General features: G+C 34.3%; 1 protein-coding gene across 4 annotated transcripts in view; it reads left to right on the forward strand.

The window, feature by feature from the left end:
• SMCHD1 (structural maintenance of chromosomes flexible hinge domain containing 1) overlaps positions 1 to 22379 on the forward strand; it is a 202058-nt gene that overhangs the window by 121616 nt on the left and 58063 nt on the right. For all 4 annotated transcript variants that reach the window (XM_037805484.1, XM_037805486.1, XM_037805485.1 and 1 more), the window contains exons 29-36: positions 106 to 273; positions 10823 to 10948; positions 11290 to 11369; positions 11803 to 11960; positions 13226 to 13341; positions 14711 to 14775; positions 21189 to 21276; positions 21892 to 22023. In XM_037805484.1, the coding sequence (XP_037661412.1) occupies positions 106 to 273; positions 10823 to 10948; positions 11290 to 11369; positions 11803 to 11960; positions 13226 to 13341; positions 14711 to 14775; positions 21189 to 21276; positions 21892 to 22023 (933 nt within the window). The remainder of the gene's footprint in view (positions 1 to 105; positions 274 to 10822; positions 10949 to 11289; positions 11370 to 11802; positions 11961 to 13225; positions 13342 to 14710; positions 14776 to 21188; positions 21277 to 21891; positions 22024 to 22379) is intronic.

Here is a 22379-nt window from a genome sequence, read left to right on the forward strand (position 1 = left end):
ATATTACACAGATAAGCCATCTGTAGGCACGAAACATTTTCTTTCTTCTTTTTTTGTAAACTAAGCATTATTCCCGTCATTTCTCAATCTCTTTTTCCTCACTAGGAAAACACACAAAGTATAAGTGTAAGAGGCATCAAATTTATTCCAGGTCATCCTGGAAATAAGGATCTTTGTTTTACTTGGCGTGAGTTTTCTGACTTTATTCGAGTACAACTGATTTCCGGACCCCCAGCTAAACTACTACTTATAGGTTGGCCCGAATTAAAGGAGGTAAGTAACTTCTTATCTTGCCTGAAAGTGTTTACTATCACTTGGCTTACTATTTTCATACTGAAAGTGTATCAGAATAGATATTTATTGTTGAAGTAACAGCAGCTAACAATAGTTATAGTAACAGTAACTAGCAAACAGCAAAGCATTTTGAGTTTTCATACTACTACTCTAATTCATCGCTGTGTCCCTAGTTTGTTAAAAGTATTTAGTGGAATAATTCAAATTTTGAGCAGTTTATTACAGAAGTTTTCAGGCACACACGAAAGTTTCCACTATAGTAAACCCCATGTGCCAGTTACCCAGTTTCTGCAGTTACTGAGTTTACCAATTTTGTTTCTTAATTTTTTCCTACTAACTTAAATTTTTTTTCTGGAATTTTTGAAAGTGTATTCCAGACCTTGTGTCATTACATCCATTCAGTATGCCTTCCTACACAAGTACTTAAATTTTAAATACTGCTTTTGTAAATGTCTGTCAAATCTGTTACCTTCATCAATGTTTCACTAATTTTTTTCAACTCTAATTGAAAAATGTACAGATTCTGGCATTCAGTTATAGTGTGTCAGAGCTTTAACTTTTTTTTAATCATTTTTTTATTGTTGAATATAACATACATACATAGAAGTGATAACTTTCCAAGTGCAGTTTAACAAGTAGAGAGCAAATTTCAAAAAATATTTAGGTTATAGTTCCACGGTTTCAGTTATTTCCTTATTATGAAATATGACGTATATAAAAAGATAATATCTTTCAAAGTATGATTTAACAAGTAGATACATAGGAAATTTCCAAAGTTGTTGTGAGTTGTAGTACCATAGTTTCAGTTATTTCCTTATTGTGAATTATAACATATATACAAAAAGGTGATAACTTTCACATTATAATTTAACAAGTAGCTGTAGAACAAATTTCAAAGGATGCTATGTGTTACAGTTCCACAATTTCAGGTCTTTCCTTCTAGCTATTCTAGTACCCTAGTATCTAAGAAAAAGAAAATTATATCGAGATTCAGTATTCATGGTCCTTTGTTAAATTCCATCTTGGCCGTTGCTACCCCTTCCTCTAGTTTAATCACTTTCCCAATCTTCAGGAATGTCTAGGCAGTGACCACCCTAACCTATTCATGTTGAAAAGGGGTATGTCAGCTTTATGAGCAAAGAGGACACATCTGTTTAATGCTCTTGAAGAGGCTATTGCCTCTGGGTTTTGGGACTTAGCTGGCATAGGAGCACTCTAAAGGATTTAAGTCTCTTAGTGAATGAAACTTTATTATAGAGTCCCAGATAGGGATCTGGGATTCTTTAAGGTTTTCGGGACTACTGTTGATTTGGTCTTATCATATTGTGGTCATTTGGCATAGCTAGGTGAAGCTTGCATAGGAGTAACCTCCAGGACAACCTCTTGACTCTATTTGAACTCTCTTAGCCAATAAAACCTTATTTGGTTGCCTTGATTTTCCCCCTTTTGGTCAAAAAGACATTTGTCAATCCCTCTATGCCAGGGTCAGGCTCATTCCTGGAATCCATGTTCCATTTCACCAGGAAGGCTCATTCATCTTGGGGGTCCTGTCCCACGTCGGAGGGGAGGGTGATGAATTTATTTGCAGAGTTAGGTTTAGAGAGAGAAAGTCCACATTTGAGCAACAGAAGAGGTTCTCTGGAGGTGACTCCTAGACTTAGCCTCCCCTTTACAGCCATAAGTTTCACCCAAGCAAGCCTCAATGTCGAGGGCTTGATTTAAAAGCAGGGCGTTCCGAAGAACACATAACATATGTTTTGTCCACAATAATCCATCCATGTCTCACATTATCATCACTTAGCTATACAATCCTGATCATCCTCCATTTTAAACAATTCTTATGACCCAAAACATCTCATAGCTCCTGTCAGCCCTCAATTATTTGTCCCTAGTATTTGTGTAATGCTAGTATGGTATTTCTTTTTAATTATAGTCCCTAGTATGCAATATGTAGATTTTTCCTGTATACCCTTCTGTTGTCAATTCTCTGTGCTAGTGTCATACCACAGAAGTATATCATGTAAGTACCTATCTATTTTTGTGGTGTTGATCTGTGGGAAGCATGCTTTTAAACAACCCCTTTCAATCCTATTCACCTTCAGTACAGCTCTGATACTTACAATCCCATTAACAAACAATCATCACCCCCATCTATTATCATACCTTTGAATTCACCATCATTAACATATCTGAACATACTAGATTATCATTTCCCCTGTTTCGGTTTGCTAATGCTGCCCTTTTGCAAAACACCAGAAATGGATTGGCTTTTATAAAGGGGGTTTATTTGGTTACACACTTACAGTCTTAAGGCCATAAAGTATCCAAAGTAATTTATCAGCAATCAGATACCTTCACTGGAGGATGGCCACTGGCACCCGGAAAACCTCTGTTAGCTAGGAAGACACGTGGCTGGCATCTGCTCCAGAGTTCTGGTTTCAAAATGGCTTTCTCCCAGGATGTTCCTCTCTAGGCTGCAGCTCCTCAAAAATGTCACTTAGTTGCTCTTGGGGCGTTTGTCCTCTCTTAGTTTCTCCGGAGCAAAAGTCTGCTTTCAAAGGCTGTCTCCAGAATGTCTCCGTAAGTTGCAGCTCCTCTCTCGGCTCCTATGTGTTTTTCAAAGTGTTCCTCTTGGCTGTAGCAAGCTCGCTCCTTCTGTCTGAGCTTATATAGTGCTCTAGTAAACTAATCAAGGCCCACGCTGAATGGGCAGGGCCACACCTCCATGGAAATTATCTAATCAGAGTTATCATCTACAGTTGGGTGGGTCGCATCCCATGGAAACAATCAAAGAATTACAGTCTAATCAACACTAATACGCCTGCCCACAAAGATTGCATCAAAGATAATGGTATTTTGGGGGACATAATACCTTCAAACCAGCACACCCCCTCACCAGCTACTGTCTGTCACTAGGTCCCCAATATTCTACATGATAAGACACTGGTTTTACATTGTTCAGATAGTTCACAGAAGTGGCAACATGCAATATCTCTCCTTTTGTGTCTGAGTTAGTTCACTCAGAATTATATCTTCAGGGTTCATCTATGTTGCCATATGTTTCAGGACCTTGTTGCTTCTTACTGCTGCGTAGTATTCCATCATATGTATATTTCACATTTTGTATATCCACTCATCTGTTGATGGACACTTGGATTGTTTCCACCTCTTGGCAATTGTGAACAATGTGGCTGTGAGCATCAGTGTACAATTGTCTGTTCCTGTCACTGCTTTCAAATCTTCTGGGTGTATACCGAGAAGTGAAATTGCTGGATCACAGGGTAATTCAATGTCTAGTTTTCTGAGAAACTGCCAAACTCTTCCAGAGAAGCTGTACCATTATACAGTTCCACCAGCAATGAATAAGAGTTTCTATTTCTCCACATTCTCTCCAGCATTTGTAGTTTCCTATGTTTGATGGCAGCCATTCTTATTGGTGTGAGATGATATCTTATTGTGGTCTTAATTTGCATCTCCCTAATAGCTAGTGAAAATGAACATTTTTTCATGTGTTTTTTAGTGATTTGTATTTCCTCTTCAATGAAATGTCTTTTCATATCTTTTCCTGTTTTTTAACTGGGCTGTTTGTGCTATTGTCGTTGAGTTGTGGGATTTCTTTATATACGTAAGATATTAGTCTCTTATCAGATACATGGTTTTCCAGTATTTTCTCCCATTGCATTGGCTGCTTTTTCACCTTTTTGACAAATTCCTTTGAGGTACAGAAGCTTTTGATTTTGAGGAGCTCCCATTTATCTATTTTTTGTTTCATTGCTTGTGCTTTGATTGTAACGTCTAAGAAGAGACCTCCTAATACTAGGTCTTGAAGATGTTTCCCTACATTATCTTCTAGGAGTTTTATGGTATGTAACCTTTTATGCAGTTTTATGGTTTTGTCTTTTATATTGAGGTCTTTGGTCCACTTTGAGTTATCTTTTATATAGGGTGTGAGGTAGGGGTCCTCTTTCATTCTTTTTATTATGGCTGTCCAGTTCTTGCAGCCCCATTTGTTGAAGAGAGTGTTATGTCCCACTTCAGTGGATTTAGGGGCCTTCTCAAAAATCAGTCAGCCATATATCTGGGGATCTGTTTCTGAATTCTTGATTTGATTCCATTGATCCATCTGTCTGTCTTTATGCTAATACCATGCTGTTTAGACCACTGTAGCTTTATAGTAGGCCTCAAAGTCTAGAAGTGTTAAGTCCTCCAATTCATTCTTTTTTTTTTTAGGATGTTTTTGGCAATTCAGGGCCCCTTTCCCTTCCAGATAAATTTGGTAACTAGCTTTTCCAAGTCTTCAAAGTAGGTTGTTCGAATTTTGGTTGGAATTGTGTTGAATCTGTAGATCAGTTTTGGTAGAATTGACATCTTAACAATATTTAGTCTTCCTAGGCATGAGCATGGAATATTTTTCCACCTATTTCAGTCCTATTTGTTTCTTTTAGTAAAATTTTGTAGTTTTCTGTGTAGAAGTCTTTTACATCCTTGGTTAAGTTTATTCCTAGGTACTTGATTTTTTTTTAGTTGCTATTGTGAAGGGATTTTTTTTTTTTTTTTTTTTTGATTGCCTCTTCAGTTAGGTCATTCCTAGTGTGTAGGAACATTACTGACATGTGTAGATTTATATACTGCCACTCTGCTGAATTTGTTTATTAGCTCAAGTAGCTTTGTGGTTGAATTCTCAGGATTTTTCAAATACAGGATCGTATCATCTGCAAATAATGACAGTTTTACCACTTCCTTTCCAATTTGGATACCTTTTATATCTTTATCTTGGCGAATGGCTCTGACTAGAATTTCTAGCACAGTGTTGAATAATAGAGATGACAGTGGGCATCCTTGTCTCATTCTAGGTCTCTGGAAGAAGGCTTTCAGCCTCTCACTGTTGAGTATTATGCTGGCTGTGGGTTTTTCATATATGCCCTTCATCATATTGAGGAAGGTTCCTTCATTTTCTGCCTTTTGAAGTGTTTTCATCAAAAAGGGATTTTGAATTTTGTCAGCTGCTTTTTCAGCATCTATTGAAATGATCATTTGATTTTTCCCTTTTGATTTGTTAATGTGTTGAATTACATTAATTTATTTTCTTATGTTGAACCACCCATGTATGCTAGGAATGAACCCCACTTGTTGATGGTATATAATTCTTTTAACGTGCCTTTGGATTCTATTTGCAATTATTTTGTTCAGGGTTTTTGCATCTATATTCATTAGGGAGATTGTCCTATAGTTTTCCTTTTTTATAGTGTCTTTATCTGGTTTTGATCTGAGAGTGGTATTAGCTTTATAAAATGAGTTAGGTAGTATTCCTTTTTCTTCAATTTTTTGAAAGAATTTGTGCAGGAATGGTGTCAGTTCTTTTTGGAAAGTTTGGTAAAATTCCCCTATGTAGTCACCTGGTCCTGGACTTTTATTTTTAGGTTGATTTTTGATGACTTATGCAGTCTTTTTGCTTGTTATTTGTTTGTTGAGGTCTTCTACTTTTTCTTGTGTTAATCTAGGTTGTTCATGTGTTTCCAAAAAATTGTCCAGTTCCTCTGAATTATCTAGCTTGTTGGCATACAGTTGTTCATAGTATCCTCTTAAGATTTTTTTTCTTTCTTTGGGATCTGTAGTAATTATCCCCTTCTCATTTCTGATTCTGTTTATTTGGGTCTTCTCTCTTTTTGACTTTGTCAGTCTAGCTTAGGGTCTGTCAATCTTGTTGATCTTCTCAAAGAACCAACTTTTGGTTTTATTTATTCTTTCTATTGTTTCTTTGTTTCCAGCTCATTTATTTCTGCTTTAGTCTTTGTTATTTCTTGTTGTCTACTTTAGGGTTAGTTTGCTGATCATTCTCTAGTTTCTTCAGTTGTCCATTTCTTTAGTTTTAGCTCTTTCTTGCTTTTTGATGTATGCATTTAGAGCTGTGAATTTCCCTCTCAGCACTGCCTTCACTGTATCCCACAGGTCTTGATATGTTGTATTCTCATTTCCATTCATCTCTCGGTATTTACCAATTTCTCCTTTTACCCACTAGTTGTTTAGGAGTATGTTTGTTTAACCTCCATATATTTGTGAAACATCTGTTTCTTTGGCAGTTGTTGATTTCTGGTTGCATTCCATAGTGTTCAGATTATGTGCTGTGAATAATTTCAATCTTTTTAAATTTTTTAAGACTTGTTTTGTGCCCCAACATATGACCTATCATGGAAAATGTTCCATGGGCACTAGAGAAGAATATATATCCTGATACTTTGGGATGTACCGATCTATATATGTCTGTTAAGTCTTAATTCATTTATCATATTGTTAAGATTCTCAGTTTCTTTACTGGTCCTCTGTCTGGTTGTTCTCTCTGTAGAAGAGAGTGATATATTGAAGTCTCCCATTATTATTGTATACGTGTCTATTGCTCCCTTCAGTTTAGCCAGTGTTTGTCTCATGTATTTTGAAGCTCCTTGATTGGGTGCATAAACATTTATAATTGTTATTTCTTCTTAACGAATTATTCCTTCTATTAACATACAGTGTCCTTCTTTGTCTCTTATGACATCTTTGCATTTAAAATCTGTTTTGTCTGATATTATTACAGCTACCCCAGCTTTCTCTTGATTGCAGTTTGCGTAGAATATTTTTTTCCATCCTTTCACTTTCAGATTCTTTGTGTCACAGGGTCTAAGATGACTCTCGTGTAAACAGCATATAGATGGGTCATATTTTTTAATCCATTCTACCAGTGTGTATCTTTTAATTAGAGAGTTTAATCCATTCACATTCAAACTTAGTACTGTGAAGGGAGTTCTTGAACCAGGCGTCTTATCCTTTGGTTTTTAGTTGTTAGATCTATTTTTTCCCCTTCTCTCTTTTTTTCCTTTAAGTCACACTAATTAGTAACTGTTCAGTTTTGTTCTCTTATCCAGACCTCTCTCTCCTTTTTTTTTTTTTTTTCTTAGCTGGTAGAGCTCCCTTTAGTATTTCTTGCAGGTCAGGTCCCTTGTTAACAAATTCTCTCAGCCTTTGTTAGTCTGTGAAAATTTTAAACTCTCCCTAAATTTTGAAGCAGAGCTTTGCTGGATAAAGAATTCTTGGCTGGCAATTTTTCTCTTTCAGAATCTTAAATATGTCATTACACTGCCTTCTCACCTCCCTTGTGCCCGCTGAGTAGTCAGTACTTAGTCTTATGTTGTTTCCTTTGTATGTGGTGAATTGCTTGTCTCTTGCTGCTTTCAGAAGTTTCTCTTTCTCTTCCTTATTTGACAATCCAATCAGTATATGTCTTTGAGTAGGTTTATTTGGATTATTCTCTTTGGAGTTCATTGGACATCTTTGATTTGCATATTTATGTCATTTACAAGGTTTGGAAAGTTTTCCTCAGCTCTTCTTCAAATACTCTTCCTAGCCCTTTACCCTTCTTCTGGGACACCAGTGATTCTTATATTTGTGTGCTTCATGTTGTCCATCATTTTATGAGATCCATTTCAAATCTTTTGATTTTTTTCCTTATTTTTTCTTTTGTGTACTCACATTGAATTACTCTGTCTTCAAGTTCACTTATCCTTTCTTTTGCCTTTTCATATCTGCTATTGTGTATCTGTAGTATATTTTTAATTTGAGCCACAGTTTCTTTCATTTCCATAAGGTCTGCTGTCTTTCTATTTACTCTTTCAAATTCTTCTTTATGCTCTTGTAGAGTCTTTCTTCTTGATTTCCTTTATGTCTTTAGCCATCTCGTTGAGATTATTTTGGAACTTTGTACTTCTGTAATTAATTGCTCCAAATATTGTGCCTCTTGCGGCTTTTTAATTTGTTCATTTGACTTGTCCGTATCTTCTAGATTCTTCAAGTGCTTTGTAATTTTCTGTTGGCTTTGAGGCATTTGCTTGTCTTGGTGGGGTTATTTTGTGGATTGCAGAATTATTTGAGCATTTATATATAATTTCATATGCTGGAGTGCAATTTCCCAATTTTACCAGCAGGCAGCATTCTTCAGGCACAGCTTGGTGGAATGCAGTTTCCCTAACCTACCAGCAGGTGGCTCTCTCAGTAGTTCTTCCCTGAACTTCTCTTGTGTAATGGGCGCTGTCCAAACCGGGTATGAGCCAGTCAATTCATTGGATCTCTGCATGCACTGTGGAATGCCTGTCCTGGGGCTGCAATGCAGGCCCTGAGCAGTTAGGCAGGAAATCCAATCAAGAGCAACATGCAGACAGAGCGTGGGTCCTGCCTGCTGGTTCTCTTCCTGCCTTGTTCCCCATGAGTCTCTGGGGTGTGGGAGGGGCTCCTGATCTCTGGCATGGCACTTCTCTCTTCCCCGCTTCTCGCCGTTGCACCCCACACACACATACACCAGACTTCCATAGTGGGGAGAGCAAACACTGCCCGACTGGTTCTCTCACTGACTGACTGTGTCCCTGTCTGACTGTGGAGGATCACTCTCCAGCAAACTGTGGAGGTAGGTATGTGGGAGTGGGGAGCTGCTGCTCACTCCCTTCCCTAATAGCATTTTTCCACTGCCAGCCTAGAGCGGGGTGTGGGTGAGTGGCAGTCCAGTCGGGGAACAAACACACCACGTCCCTCCAGCTGCTGTCTCTCCTCTGTTTTTGTTGATGTCCCCTCCACTTACTGTGGGGGACCCTCTATGGCTGGTCACACCCCAAAACCATAGTTCCTGGTGTCCTCTGGCCCCTTTGTAGTTACTTACATGGAGGAGAAACCCTCCACCTCACCTACTCTGCCATTTTCCCAGAAGTTCCTTTAACTGAAGAAGAGAAAGAACTCACATGACTATGGTATTAGATGAAATTATTCCAGTAAAGGAGCAGATCATCTAAGAAAAGTTTATATGTGTGTCCTAGTATGATTTTCCCATTTTAGTTTGTGAAATTAAAAAACAGATAAACTAGTGAATGAGTGTGTTTTTAAAGTTTCATGTTTAATGTTTTTGATGTAGTGTGTTGAATGAGGAAAAAGCCGGTTTATTTTTATGTGAACACAGTATATAAATTAACACTTTTTGGGGAGCACCTATTGATGCCAGTAAGGATTTGTCAGTTCATTGTATTCTAGAACAGTTGGGTGTCTTAGCTAGAACAGTTGTATAGCTTAGAGGTGGAAAAATTTTGACTTATCTTTTACTGTGATCTGTTTTGGGAATGTCAAATACAACAACAGCTTGTTAACTCAGAAATTCATTGTAAAATTTATTTGCAGATACTATAGAAATCCAGAAACCCTTAAAGTAAAACTTAAAACTAATTTCTTCTGTTAGCGATACGGTTATGTGTAAATAAGTTTCAAAATAATCATTTAACATCTGTTTTCCTGGAATTTCCTCATTTACGTCCTGTCCCATCTTTTCCCCACAGATTTTAAGTGGAAAAAAGAACTGATTTAACATCTAAGCATGATAAATATTTAAAAATATGAATATATTATATAAATATACACTCATAGATATTCTTTTATTTAAACTCCAACAGCCTTACAATGTGTTATTTTATAAATGAGGAAACTGAAATCCCAAAATGTTAAATAAATTGCCACAATGAAAAAGTGGCAGAGGACAGATTTGTATTCATGAATGATTTTAGAGACCTGCTTTTTCCACTATTTCCCAGAAAATATCAGCTTGAGTTGTTTATTGAAGGATGTCCTGTAGAAGTAGTTACTATTTGATAGGTAGATATTCTGGTTTGCTAGTGCTCCTGTTTTGCAAAACACCAGAAATGGATTGGCTTTTATAAAGAGAGTTTATTTTATTACAAAGTTATAGTCTTAAGACCATAAAGTGTCCAAGGTAAAGCATCACAATAGGGTACCTTCACTGGAGAAAGGCCATTGGCAGCTGGAAAACCTGTCATCTGGGAAGTCATGTGGCTGGCATCTGCCTGCTCCCAGGTTTCATCGTTCTCCAAAATGTCAGCATCACCTTTCAATGGGCATCTTCAAAATGTCTCTCTAAGCTGCAGCTGCTCTGAAGTCTTTCTGTTTGTGAGCTTTTATATAGGGATCCAGGAAATTAATCAAGACCCAGGCTGAATGGTTGGAGCCACACCTCCATGGAAATAATCTTATCAAAGCTATTACCCACAGTTGAGTGGGTCACATCTCCATGGAAACAGCCTAATCCAAAGATTCCAACCTAATCAACACTAAATACATCTGACCCCACAAGATTTCATTAACATGACATTTTGGGGGACATAATACATCCGAACTGGCAGCGTAGACAATTATGTGATTATGAATAAACTACTGTCTGACATAGGATGAACAAAACCCAAGATAAGCTTCTGTTTTCACTGTAGTCGTTCTGTACGTACCTTTTAGAAATCTACGCTGGAAGCCAGTAATTTCAAATGTTCTTTTTCCTTTATAAGTTTTTAATTAGTTCTGTAAAAAGTAGATCATTTGATAATTTAATTGGCTTTCAGAAGTTTATTTTAATTGATGAAGGAAGTCATTTGTGAGTAGAACGTAAATTTAGCAATCATTTTACAAGTGTGGGACATATGTTTTAGTGCTTCTTAAAATTATTATGTTTCAGCCCGTTCCAGTGATTAATGGTAAAGAACTACAGAACCCACTTATTGTTCAACTTTGTGATCAGTGGGATAATCCAGCACCTGTACCACAGGTTAAAATAACTCTTATGAAAGCTAGCAATTTAAAGGTAAGTTTTAAACTCCTTTAAATGATTTTCACTTACTTAAAATGCTGGATTTTATTCTCATGATAATGTCTTAAAGTGTCACTGTTCTTTTTTATTATTATTATAGGCTATGTAACTTTCCTTACTGCTTAGTTTAAATCAACCCAAAATTTTTTTGTTATTTCTTTTGAGGAAGGTAAGTTTATATCTAATTCAGCTAGTTCAAATTAGAAAATTACAGCATTTAAAAGTATGTGTAAATATGGCTTTAAATAAAATTTTAATAGAATTGCTTGTTAGAACTTTATTGATCTCTAGAATTTTGTAATTAACAGTTTTGTTTTGTTTTATTTTGTTTTTAGCTTATTCCTTCAAACCAACAGCATAAAACAGATGAAAAGGGCAGGGCTAATTTGGGGCTGTTCAGTGTTTTTGCTCCTAGGTAAGAACTGAAAGTATGATGGTTGATGATATTATGCAGATTCATTTTTCTTGTTACTTACTGAAGTTCTGTGTAATAACTAGTCTTCTATTTAGTATTAGACACAAGTTGGAACTGAACAGGAGTAGAGTTTGGAAGAGGCAGATTTTTTAACCTTTCAGATTTGCCTGTGCTATAAGAAGTAACTCTAATCAGATAGAAGTTTCCTTAATGTCTGTATGGAGAGTTGTCTGTGCTTTTGTACTAAAATATGGCTAATCACCAGTTTAGAGAGTAAAATAAATGAGAATTGGGAAGAAAACTAAAGTTTTCTAAATGAGTTAACTTTGTGTAAATTGTCTCAGAATTTTTAGGTTCTGACTAATTTAATTTGAATCCTCTCTTTTTTTTTTTCTGTGTGTGTGTGTGTGTGTGTGTGTGTGTGTCTGGTTAGGGGAGAACATATTATGCAGGTTAAAGGTATCTACAACAAGAATACCATAGAAGGACCTATAATTAAGTTAATGATTCTTCCAGACCCTGAAAAACCCGTTCGTCTCAATGTTAAATATGATAAAGACGCTTCCTTTTTAGCAGGGAGTCTGTTCACTGGTGAGTAATTCTCAGTATTTAAGTACATTTGTAATGATAATTTGCCTTTTACATTAGTGGAATAAATTTTATTTTTCCTAGGTGTTCATCATGAGAAAAAGCATGCAAGTAATATTTCCTCTTAAATGGCAAAGAAAATATATTTGCCTTAGCTCTGTCAATTCTCATCCCTGTGGTCTACATTCCTTTAATGTCAGGGGTGAACTGAAAATTGAAACATAAACAGATAGCCTGAAGTAATTAGTTAAGTTTGTTTCTCCATTCACAGAACTGTGAAATTCTGCAGAAGAAATATGAACTGCTAAATAGGGAGAATTTCATATGTTGTGATATTATCTTAAACCCATAAGACCAGGACCTTTTAATTAATTTGGATGGAGATACAGCACATCAGCATTTATGAGTAAAGATATTTCATAACAACAAACACTTACTAAATGCCTGCTCTGTCCATCAGTTACAATGATAAATATGACAGTTTTCAATGAGTACAGTCTAATGTAGAAGATAATCAAGTAAGGAGATGATTTCATTGTAGCATGACAGATGCTGAGTCAGTAGGAAAATAGTACTTGCTTTACACAGGTAATTTTCTGGAAGACTTCTGTTTTCTTAAAGGGATGAATTCCTGTACAAATTTTTAAATGGTGAAAGAAGCACACCAGAAAGTTTAGGTTTTACTTTTTTTAATAATTGTTATGTATATGCATAGTTCTTTCACAGAGTTTTTAATCTGTTTGGGAAGATAAGACCTGTGATTTAAAATCTTTAACAGGTGCCTAATATGTTACATATGGCAAATATATTGAGAATATTATTTTATATATAATACATACCATTTCTGTATGCTATTGAAAATCATATGAAAAACATTCTGTACTTGTAACCCATATAGCAAATTATGATTTTGTAACCAGTTGGCATTATTCTAGCTAAGCATAAACAATCTAGCCTTTTTTGGTCTCACATGTTAGAATTTACAGCATAGCAGAATGTGAAAATAAGAGAGGAGAATGTTAGGGGCAAAGATAGATTTGTCAGATTTCTGGGGAGAACATGATGTCCAGTTTTAATGCAAGAGTTGTCTGTCATGATTAGTAAGTTTTTTGGGCACATTGTTGTGGCCTTCTGGCTAAATTGGTTTTATTTTCATCAGAATTTTATTAACATTTAAACAAGAAGTATACTTTAAGAAATACATTTGATTAACCATAGCTATTAATTGAGCTAGAAAGAAAATAATTTTTTAATGTTTACTATGACAGATTTTATGATAAGTGTTATTTCTGAAGATGAAAGTATCATTAAAAATATTAATTCAACACGTATTTCCATGAAAATGTGGAAACTGTCTAGCAGTGGGAACCGACCATCAGCAAATGTGAGTCCTGGAGAGAACTTTTAGAAGTTAAGAACAGCTTGTTTAATGTTTAACTTAAAATTAAATGTAATTTAATGTAAAAGTACAATGTGTATACATTTGAGAATTTGAAGTTAATCCACTCCATCCTTGGGATATTAAAAAAAAAATGCATTGGCATTTATTTCAAATTAAATGTTGCCAGGGGCTGGAGAGAGGGGAGAGTGGGAAGTTACTGATTAATGGGTACAGAGCTTTTTGTGTGGAGTGATGAAAAACTTTTTGTCATGGATGGTGGTAAAGGTAATTAATACCACTGTGGATGTAATTAATATGTGATTAATAACATTGAATTGTACACTTAAAATGGTCAAAATGGGAAATTTTTTGGTATTTATGTTACCATATAAAAATTTAAAAAAAGTTGTTGATGCGATTGAAAAGCAATAGCTTACATTGTGATTTTTCTTAACATTTAAAGATACTTTGTGCCTTAAAATTGTCTTTAAAATTATATTTTAAAAAATTTTATGAGTCACAAGTTGTGCAGATAGAAGTTAATGTTGAGTAAAATCTTGGTTGAAAGCCGTGGAAAATATACCTTAAACAGGGCTAAGAAACAAAGGTAATTTATAGAACAGTCCAGGAGTAAATATCTCAGGCACATGTCAGTACCATAATCTCATTGAGTGGCAATTTAGTTTCACCCAAACAATCTCCTATTAAAACAGCCTGTCCAGTGGTAATATACTAGTCACACATGATATTTAAAGTTTCTTTTTAGTATCCACATTAAAAAAAGTATAAAGAAACAGGTAAAATTAATTTTAATGTATTTTTAATCTAATTTGTCAAAAATATTACCATGTCCTAATGAGATTGCCCATTCTTTTTTCTTACCAAGTCTTTTTTACTTAACGCCATATCTCAGTTTGGGCCAGCTACATTTCAGGTGCTGAATCATCATTGTGGCTGCTGTTGGCTACCATGCTGGACAGTTCAGATCTGAAATAAATCTCACATTGGAAACTGTTAAAGCTTATTTGAGGATCCTGATTTAAATATCCATTTCAGCATTTATGATTCATTTTAACCATTTGCTTAGAAAACTAACTTGCTTAAGTTAGACCTTCAGTCCAGAAAACCTACTATTACCTTAAAATAATATTGTTGCTGCGGAGACACATTGTGTACCCTTTAATAATGGGATGTTTCCACTATGTCTAATATCACTATTGTGTCTTACATGCATTGTAAAGAAGTACATCTATATATGTATTTCTTATAAATCCAAATGTTATCTGGATTCACATTCAGTTCAGGTATATAATAAGTTTTCATTCTTAATATACATTAAGTGTTTACAATTTTCTCATACTTCCGTTTCTAGGCAGAAACATTTAGTTGTAATAAAATAAAAGATAATGACAAAGAAGATGGCTGCTTCTATTTCAGGTATTTCTCATGTAATATTTTTATGCATATTTTGTTACTGAGTATCTCAACCTTGGAGATACTTGCATGCTTACCTACAGAAAAGTAGTATATAGTTAAATAGAAAATGTTAATATCTGTTATTGTGGGGGAGAAATTTTTTTGTAATTGGTGTGTGTTTGATTTTAAGCTTTGTAATGGTCTGGGGAAGATTGTTATCATGGATGGATTAGCTTTCAAAATTATCAAACAAAGCTATCAGAAGAAGCATTACTTTAGATTATCACAGAGCACAGAGATTTCTGTTTTAAACTTAAGATTTTATGAAGTAAAACTAGAAGGCTGGACCAGCTTTTTCACTGTTTAACTATGTGACTTTGAGCATCCTGTATCTTCATCCTGGACCTCCATTTTCAAATCTGGAAAATGGTTTGGAATGGATTATTTCTAAGGTTTCTTTTCATTTTTAAATTCTTTGAATCTTCGTCAATAGGATCAAAATGCTTGTTAGTTCAGTGCTTTTGTCACACTATCTTGGGAAGGACCAGTTTTGTTTTTTAATTTTATGTCTGTCTTAGACCTATGCTTTTTGTAAAAAGAAAAGAAAATTCACTGAACACACACTTAGTTGGTGATGCAATGCCAGATCATTGTAAAAGTTTCTGAACATTCTGAGTTTTGTAATTATCTTGTGATAGACCAATAACAAAATGTTCAAACCTGTGCCTGTGCTCCAACCACACTTTGAATACCATTTCCTTAAGTCTTTTGGGAATTTTCCAGAGTTATTACATATCCTGACTTTAGATATTCCATTAAAGGCCCACTACCTTCTCTACAGTCTATTAAATTATCTTTCAAAGTATGAGTCGTCTAAGTGTGGAAGATTGGGCTACTTCATTATATTCCAAAAATATTTACATCATTTATTTCAATTGAGTATTATTTTAGCATTCCAAGGCATCAGTTTCAAGAAACCATTTAGTGAATCTTTAAAAATCCCATATATTTTGGGTCTAGAGATGGTGGTTTCACAAGGTGAATATACTAAATGCCACTGAATTGTAAACTTTAAAATGGTAAATTTTGTTAGGTAAATTTCCCCTCAGTTAAAAAAATCACACACACTCTCAGTTACACATGTAATATCATGAAATATATTTTCATACATTGGATATGCTTAAATAAGTGAAAATATTTAAGTCCTAATGTGTGTCTGTCACTATGTTTGTCATTGTACACTGTATGTCTCATTTAATTTTGTAACCTTTTTAAAAGAAATATAAAACCCCTGAAGTACAAAAAACAAAGTTAGGTAGTCTCTCAAAGCAAATGTCTGTGCAGCCACTATGCAAGTCAAAAAACAGATGTCAGTAAGTCCCACCTTATGCCCCCCTCACAGTCACTCATTACCTCCTTCCCTCCTGCCATGAACTCGTGTACGCTCACATTGACACACACACGTACGTGCACAGGTTTTCTTTAAAATTCTGTTATTCAGGTATACATCCCTAAATTCCATAGTTTAATTTTGCCCGTTTTTGAACTTTATTTATACAGTGTGTTCTTTTGAATGAGTTTTTCACTCAGCATTGTGAAATTAATCTTTTGTATGTCATGTATCTGTCATGTATCTGTAAGTTCATTTTTTTTTATTGCTGTATAGGAGCCCACTATTAGAACACACTACAGTTACTAATACATATCATTTAGATTCTTTTAATTTTCTCTTGTAAAATTTTGTAATTTTTAGAATAGAGATCTTGTACATCTTTCCTTAGATTAATTTCTATATAGTTGATATTTTAATGGTATCCTTTTAAAATTTTTTCATTTGGTTATAGTAATAGTTGATTTTTGTATATTGACCTTGTAGATGGCATCTTTGCTGAACTCATGTATTTCCAATTTTATTTGTAGAGTCTTTGGGATTCTTCAAAAGTTGTGCGGTTATGTCTGTGTATAATGCTAGGTTTATTTCTAGTCCTTGCCCTTTTATTTTCCTTGTGTTACCACACTGGCTTGGTTTTACAGTAAAATACTAGACAGACATGATAAGAGTGGTCATCCTTATCTCATTCTTGATTTCAAAGGGAAAGTTTCAACATTTTAGCAATAAGTATGGTGTTTGCTTTAGGAGTTTTCTTTTGGTAGATATCTTTTATCAGACCATTTACTTCTAATGCTTGTTCTAAGAGGGGTTCTCTTTATTATGAATTGACATTCAATTTCATTATTGCCTATTGAGAATATGATATTTTTCCTTTATTTTTTACTATGGTGAATTTCAAGAACACTGGTTTTCTAAATGTTGAGTTAACTTCTTTTACCAGAATAAACTCAATGTTGTCATGATGTTATCTTTTTTATATTGGTGAATTTATTTTGCTAATTTTTTCTTTAGGATTTTTGCATTTGCTTTAATGAGTGAAGTTTGCCTGTGTTTTCTTTCTTGTAAGTTTTTCTAAGGTTTGGTATCTAGGTCATGTAGACCTCATAAAAGTAGCTGGGAAAGAGTTCCCTCAGTTTTGGGGTATTCTCTGGAAGATGTTGTATAAGAGCCTTTCTCTGTAAATGTTGGTAGAACACAGCAGTGAAGCCATTTGGGCCTGGAGTGTTTTGTGGGGGAAGGCTGTAGTTATGGATTCAGTTTCTTCAAATTAAGTAGTTAATGGTACTATTTGTATTTTCTTTTTCTTCTTTGGTCAATTTTGATAATGTGTAATTTTCTATGAATTTCAATTTGAACCAAATTTTCAAGAAAATTTATGTTCTTCTTTATGGTATCTACAGTGATGTTCTCTCATTAATGACATTAGTAATTTATTGCTTGATTAATCTTAACAGATTTCAATTTTGTAGATCTTTTCAAAGAACCGACTTTTGGCTTTTTAAATTTACTATTTAATTTTTACATTTTATTTATTTTCTTTTACTTCCTTTGGGTTTAATTTGTTCTTTTAAAAAAATTATTGAGATCTTTGCTTAGCTCATTTATTTTAAGCCTTTAAAATATATATACCTGCAGGTAGAGCTATAAATTTCCCTCTAAGCATGGCTTTGGCTACATCTACAAGTTTGATAGGTTTTATTTTCATCATTATTTGGAACAAAATATTTTCTAAATTCGTGTGATTTCCTCTTTCACAAGTGGATTATTCAGAAGTATGTTTTTTTCATTTCTAAATTGTGGAATTTTCTAGTTATCTTTTTGTTAGTGATTTCTTGCTTAATTCTATTGTGAGTTGAACCTTCTAGCATTATGAAGTATTTTGCTTTTTCATTAGTAATGCCTTTTTCCTTAAAGTCTACTTTAAGGAAAGTAGATCAATAAAGTTTCACTAACTTTCCATAAGAATGATAGGCAAAAGCCACCTTAGGCATCATGAAGATTAGTGTTTGCAAAATAAATCACTTTTTCATCCTTTTACCTTTGTTCTTTCTGTATCTTTATATTTTAAGTGTCTCTTGTAAATTGCATTATAGTTTTTTTTCCCTTGATAATCTTTTAGTTTGAAAAGTTTAGATCTTCTGTATGTAATTGCTGATACATTTGCATTTGCGCTTTATTTATTTATTTATTTATTTATTGCATTTGCTTTTAAATCTATGTTACTGTTTTTTATTTGATCCAATTTGACCTTTTTCTTTCTGGTCTTCCTTTTACTTACTGAATGTTTTTTATTGTTATTTTCTACTCCTTATTAACTTGGTAGTTATACAATCTTTTGTTATTCTCTTAGTGATTTTCTTAGAGATTATAGCCTGCATACTTGATAATTATGAATCTAATCATGTCCCTCACAAAGTCATGGTCAAGTCCTGATCTGTTGTCCCGTAGATGTGAACTCATTTGTAAACAGGATCTTCAAAAATCCTGTTAGATGAGGCCAAATTGAGTTAGAGTAGGCCATAATCCAGTATGAGTGGAGTACTTATAAGCAGAGGAAATTTGGACACTGTCAGGAGTAGGAGACAGAAGGAGACAAGTGGTCGTGTCAAAGAGGTAGATAATGAGTTACGAGTTGCCAGCAAGCTACCAAAAAAAAAATCTAAGGACTTCGGAGAAAGCATGATCCTGCCAACACCTTCATGTTGACTTCTAGCTTCCAAAACTGTGAGACTGTAAATTTCTGTTGTTCAAGCCAACTGATCTGTGATATTTGTAATAGTAGCCCTAACAAACTAAGACATACCGAAGTCTAATAATACTTTGTATGTTTTACCTTCTTTCTGGATGGTGCATGGATCTTAGAAAACTTAAACTCCATTTTTCGTCTCCCAACTTACATACCTTTGTTGTGTATAGTAAACATTTCAAGTCATGGTTATTATTTTGCATACTCAGTGTTCTTTTGGATTTACTGACTCATTTATCCTTTCTGTTAATTTTCAACTCAGGGCTTCCATCTGGGATCGTTTTCCATCAGAGGAAGTTCCCTTAGTATTCTGGTGCACGTCTGCTGGTGATGGATTATCTCATCACTTTTTACCTGAAAATATCTTTATTCCACCCTCATGCTTTAATGATATTTTCACTGGTTTCTTTCTTGCAGTACTTTCAAGCCATCCTTCACTATTACATAATTTCTGTTGAGAAGCTAGCTGTCAGTCTTCTTCTTGTTCTTGATTACTTCTTGATTACTTTTGAAAGTAGTCATCTTTCCCCTCTTCTTTAGTTGCTTAGAGTTTTGTTTTTAGCAGTTTTACTATGATGTACCTATGCATGGATTTCTTTTTTATTGGCTTGGTATTCAGAGGCTCTGATTTTGTGATCATTGTTCAGTTTTTGAAATTGTTTAGCCATTATTTCTTCAAAGATTTCTTCTGCCCCACCTTTGTCTCTTCTCTCTCTGGTATTCTTAATTATGTACATGTTAGTCCTTCTTGTAGCATGCCCTCTCTACCCTCTTTTCTCTGTTTCCCGTTCTTTTGTCTCTTTATTCTGGACATTTTCTTCTGAACTATCTTCAGCTCACTAATTCTTTATTCAGTAGCACCTAATTTGCTGTTATATCCATCTTTAAAATTCTCCATTTGTTTGGTATTTTTAGTTTTTTTCTGTAACAATTCTCAACTTTGTCTTTAATCACCCTGATTAGTAAGCAGCATTTATTTAAGACTGTGTCTAGAGTTCTTTTGATCTGTTTTGATTATCTCCTATTTCTTTTGGATTTTTATTCTAGTTCTCTTGCCTCTTCATGTACCTGGTTATTGTTTGTGTCAAACGTTATATTTATGAATATTTCTAGAAATTATTTAAGGTCTACGATGGTATTTTTTCTCCTAGGGAGGAGGGTTTACATTTGCTTCTGCCAGTTGACTGGCCCACTAGCAGTCTGTCACCTTTGTCCAGTATCCAGAGATTGAGGTGATTCAAAGCTGACCTGTCTTTCCTTTGGGATTTTGTCTACATTAGATCCACCTGTACTCCTAGCATATGCTCCAGGAGTAAAGTAGTCTTACATGTGTACCTTACCTCCCTGAGCCACCATCCTGTCTTGGATCCTGAATCAATTCTTTTTCACTAGCTTGTTAGCTCTTGAACATCTTCAAGCAAATTTTTTTTTAATACGGTTGTCTTCAGGAAGGGTTGGTCTGTCCTCAGGAAGCAGATGTCTTCCTTATTTCTTGCTGTAATTTTGTGTTTTGTTTCTTTGAGAAAACATGGCTTAGAGAAAGGTTAAATAATTTCCTCCAAAGTTGCATGTATGTTTCAGTGCTGGGATTTTGGTGCAGATATGTATTCAAAGCCTGTGTTCTTTTTACTACATTATGCCAGTATTTTTGTGAATATGAATGACATGCAAAAGCCACTTTCGGAATCATGAGCACCAGTGCACATATCAGGCAAGATATAAACATGGATTGTCGCTCATACTTTCCTGGTGCTTAAGTGTGACCGAAACAGGCTATTCGGTGTATGTCTTAATAGTTTCTGAGTTCTTCATTGACAATTAAATTACAATAAGTGCCTTTTATATTTAAAGTCAAATATTTAGAATAGCACTTCAGTGGAAAAGAAAACAAGGTAAAAGATCAGGATGTCTTGTAATTTTGAAATATAAAAACTCTGTTGGAAATACATAATTTAGAAACTAAGCAAAATTCACATGTAATTCAACATTTTTTGTGTTTACTGTTTTTTTCAACTTTTTATTCCCGTTATTTCAATTTTTTCAATTTTTTCCATATCCAGAACTTTTGTTCTGGATATTTTGTGAAAGAATATATACGTAAGAGGGACATGGGAATAAGCCTGAATACGCAGTTATAATTGTTGAGTGAGTGAAGCTGAATATAGTAAATTTTCTTTTTTTTTCTTCTTTTACTCATTTACTTTTTATGGAAGGAACAGAAATGTTGTTGCTTTGAATTTCTTCTCCCTTTATTTGAAAGTTACCAATACTCTTATCTCTTTCTTTTTAACCTAGGGATAAAGTAATTCCTAACAAAGTGGGGACATACTGTATCCAGTTTAGTTTTATGATGGATAAAGCAAATATTCTCAACAGTGAACAGGTTTGCTTACTTCTTTATATACCACAGTTAACTTTACATTTTCTCACTTAGTTTAGGAGTGAAATATTTTGTTTAAAAGTGAATTAATTATTGGATGCAAAGTATTAATAATGCAAATATCAGAAAAATCAGGATAGCATATATTTAAATTATGTTCAGTAATTTTTCCTGATGCAGAGGTCACTTTTCCATCTCTCTTGAAGATTCAATTAGTAAGTATTTCAGTACATATGTGTTAAGGGTAGTCAAAACAACCATACATGAAAAGTGTTGAATTAATAACATTTGTTACTAGAATTCTGGGTAAGTATGTTAAAGGTGGTTTTCTTTTAACATGCACTATCTCTTTATATTGTCACTGTACTAATTTTTTTCATTACCTGTATTTTTATGTCTCTCAGATTGTTCTGAGATGATTATAAATAACTAAAAAGTTAATTTGAGGTGCCTTTTGTCCTGAGTGTTTAAAATAAATTGATTTATCTTAAGAGATTAATAGAATTAAATTTTAGGAGGTAATGTTTCATTTCTTTTAGTATATGCCATCATGATTTCTTCTCTTCCTGTTACATACAAAGCATCAGGATGTTATTAATACTTCTTTTTTTTTGAAAGATTATAGTTGATGTTCTACCTAATCAACCTGTGAAGTTAGTTCCGAAAATTCAACCAGCTACACCAGCTGTTTCTAATGTTCGTTCAATTGCCAGTAGGACTCTGGTGAAAGATTTACATCTCAATATCACGGTAATGTTTGTTTTCTTCCAAAACCACACTGTCTGACAAGAGAATTTGTTATTTTAAATTCTGGAATGAAAATAGTTATTGTAGAGTCAGATTCAGGGCAGACTTGTACAGATGAATTAAATATTTATAAACATCTTCATATTTCAAAACAAATAGAGAATGTATAACATTGTACATAAAATAAGCCCAGATATACTAAGAACCGACTTAAAGTGCAAAAATCTGCCTACCTTTCCTAATATATACTTTTATTCTCCTATTTCATGTTTGTATTGTGAATGTGTGCACACTAAATTGATTCCTCAATGTCCAGTTCACTGAGGGAACAGAAGGATGTAATTATTTGTTTTTAAGAG

This window comes from Choloepus didactylus, chromosome 16, assembly GCF_015220235.1.
Source record: "Choloepus didactylus isolate mChoDid1 chromosome 16, mChoDid1.pri, whole genome shotgun sequence".
NCBI lineage: Eukaryota > Metazoa > Chordata > Mammalia > Pilosa > Megalonychidae > Choloepus > Choloepus didactylus.